We start from the raw sequence: 2,500 nt of genomic DNA, 5'->3' as shown, positions 1-2,500 counted from the left end.
TGTTTTGTACAACAAGTGAGTTATGAAACAACATGGAGTGTGTGTGTGTGTGTGTGTGTGTGTGTGTGTGTGTGTGTGTGTGTGTGTGTGTCTGTGTCTGTGTCTGTGTCTGTGTCTGTGTCTGTCTGTGTCTGTCTGTGTCTGTGTGTCTGTGTCTGTGTCTGTGTGTCTGTGTCTGTGTGTCTGTGTCTGTGTGTGTCTGTGTGTCTGCGTGTGTCACCAAACCAGGTGTTCATGCCATTGCCATTTAGACTAACAGTCACCGAACATCTCTGGCTTATCGCTAAGTTGAAAAATGTCGGAGTCTCCGACAAGGAACTAAAGAAGGAAATTGACAAGTCAGTTGTTTCTTTCAACATTCGTCATGCAATCTAATCACTCGTCTGTATCTCGTGTGTCCAGGTGGCTCGACGATCTCAATCTCACAGAGAAGCGTAATGCAATGGTCAGCTCTCTTTCAGGCGGCATGAAGAGAAAACTTTCCGTCGCAATGGCTTACGTCGGAGGCTCGAAGGTAGTAATCCTCGACGAACCAACGGCCGGTGTTGATCCATACGCAAGACGCGGTATCTGGGATTTGATGATCAAACATCGAGAGAACCGCACGGTCATTCTCTCGACTCACTACATGGACGAGGCCGACGTACTCGGCGATCGCATTGCCATCATCTCACACGGAAAGTTATGTTGCGTCGGGTCATCTCTATACCTCAAGCGGCAATTCTCTGACGGCTACTATCTCACCGTTGCTAAGCAACTCGTTGGATCAATGACATCATTAGCTCTTTGTAGCAACTCAGGCTCGAGCCTATTGGTGGGGAATACCTTGAACGATAAGTCCGGTTCGCTGCCGACGTTGAGTAACGTTCGGTCTGCGTCTTTATCCGGTAGTGGGCCTGTTCATGTGCCAGATTTGTGTCAAGACGCTGACGCTGTGTCGTATACTGACGGTATGGGAATGAAGCCGTTGGTTGGGGGACATCGTAGGAATAGATCGGAAGGCAGTGTGGATGCATTTGTTGAGGATTTCAATCAGAAGAAGAAGTCAAAGTCGAAGAAGAGTGTTGACTCGATGTGCGTGACGGACAAGGTGACTGATGTTGTGACGAGTCACATCCCGGAGGCTCAACTGATGGAGGATATTGGCACTGAGATAAACTATTTGTTGCCAAGTGGAGCAGCTAATGGGCATCAGCTGTCGCTGTTGTTGAGCAATTTGGACAAACAGAAGGCGAAGTTGGGTGTTGCAGGCTACGGAATGTCAGATACGTCACTGGAAGAAGTAGGATTGTTTGCATGTTGCATTTTGTGTGTGTCTGTGTGCTTACTCGTTTTGCACGGGGACACACACACACACACACACACACACACACACACACACACACACACACACACACACACACACACACACCCCACACAAGCAAGCAGAAATTAATGACAGACAGACAAATGAACAAACAAACAAAGACAGACAAACAGACAAACCAATAAACAATAAACAGACAGACAGAGAGACAGATAAACAAACAGACAGGCAGACAAAAACAGACAAACAAACAAGCAGACAGACAGACAAACAGACAGACAGACAGTTTGCATTAAACTAAAGCTGAACTCAGTAGATTGCTTGTGTTTAGTGTTAGAAATGTAACGTAGAGTTTGTGTTTCAATAAATGAAATTGACAGACAGACAGACAGACAGACAGACAGACAGACAAAAAATGGACAAACAAACAAGCAGGCAGACAGATAGACAAACAAGAGACAACAAACAAACAAACAAACAAACAGACATTTGCTATATTCACGCATTTCATTTTGTAGGTATTTTTGAAGGTGACCAACGAAGCCGAAGAAACTCAGCCCGACCCTACAACTGGTGCATCCATTCTAAACAGTCAGTAACATCAAGTCAATTCAGTACAACAACATTGTGATGTCTCGTCTATTAGAACTACGGCGTAAGCGTTGGAGGTGGTTGAAACGCAAGCAATCGTCGTCTCATTCACTTGAGGCTCGTGCCTCATTGGTGTGTGACGGTGACGAGGAATTTGATGGAGAAGGCAGCGATGATGATGATGAAGTGATGGCTGATGAGACTGCCGCTTTGACATCGGACATTGAGTCGGGATTGGAAGGTAGGAATGAGTGTGGGTGTGGGTGTCGCTGTTGTGTTTGTTGGGTGCTGTTGCTGTAAGTTGTGGTGTTTCATTTGTAACTGTTTGTTTGTCTGTCTGTCTGTCTGCATGTATGTTTGTCAATACATATTTTTCAAGCATTGAACTATTATACACCATCTGTTTGTCTGTCTGACTGTCTGTCTGTCTGTCTATCTGTCTCTCTGTCTCTCTGTCTCTCTGTCTGTCTGTCTGTCTGTCCATTTGTCTGTCAGTCTCTCTGTTTGCCTGTCTCTCTGTCTCTCTGTCTATCTATCTGTCTGTCTGTCTGTCTGTATGTATGTCTGTTTGTTTGTCTGTCTGTCCAATACATATATTTGAAA

The 2,500-nt window shown here is 45.3% G+C and overlaps 1 protein-coding gene across 1 annotated transcript in view; it reads left to right on the top strand.

Annotated features, from left to right (window-relative positions):
- The window catches only part of LOC134192900 (phospholipid-transporting ATPase ABCA1-like), a gene marked incomplete at its 3' end in the record, with an annotated part of 22,819 nt that overhangs the window by 15,320 nt on the left and 4,999 nt on the right, over positions 1-2,500 (top strand). Inside the window, exons 21-25 of the mRNA XM_062661655.1 lie at positions 1-15; positions 252-338; positions 403-1,282; positions 1,825-1,897; positions 1,953-2,138. The exon at positions 1-15 is cut by the window's left edge and continues 117 nt beyond it. Coding sequence (XP_062517639.1) covers positions 1-15; positions 252-338; positions 403-1,282; positions 1,825-1,897; positions 1,953-2,138 — 1,241 coding nt within the window. The remainder of the gene's footprint in view (positions 16-251; positions 339-402; positions 1,283-1,824; positions 1,898-1,952; positions 2,139-2,500) is intronic.

Source organism: Corticium candelabrum, chromosome 17, assembly GCF_963422355.1.
Source record: "Corticium candelabrum chromosome 17, ooCorCand1.1, whole genome shotgun sequence".
Classification (NCBI taxonomy): Eukaryota; Metazoa; Porifera; class Homoscleromorpha; order Homosclerophorida; family Plakinidae; genus Corticium; species Corticium candelabrum.
The sequence above is the reverse complement of the archived record's forward strand: the minus strand, read 5'-3'. Positions and strand labels throughout refer to the sequence as shown.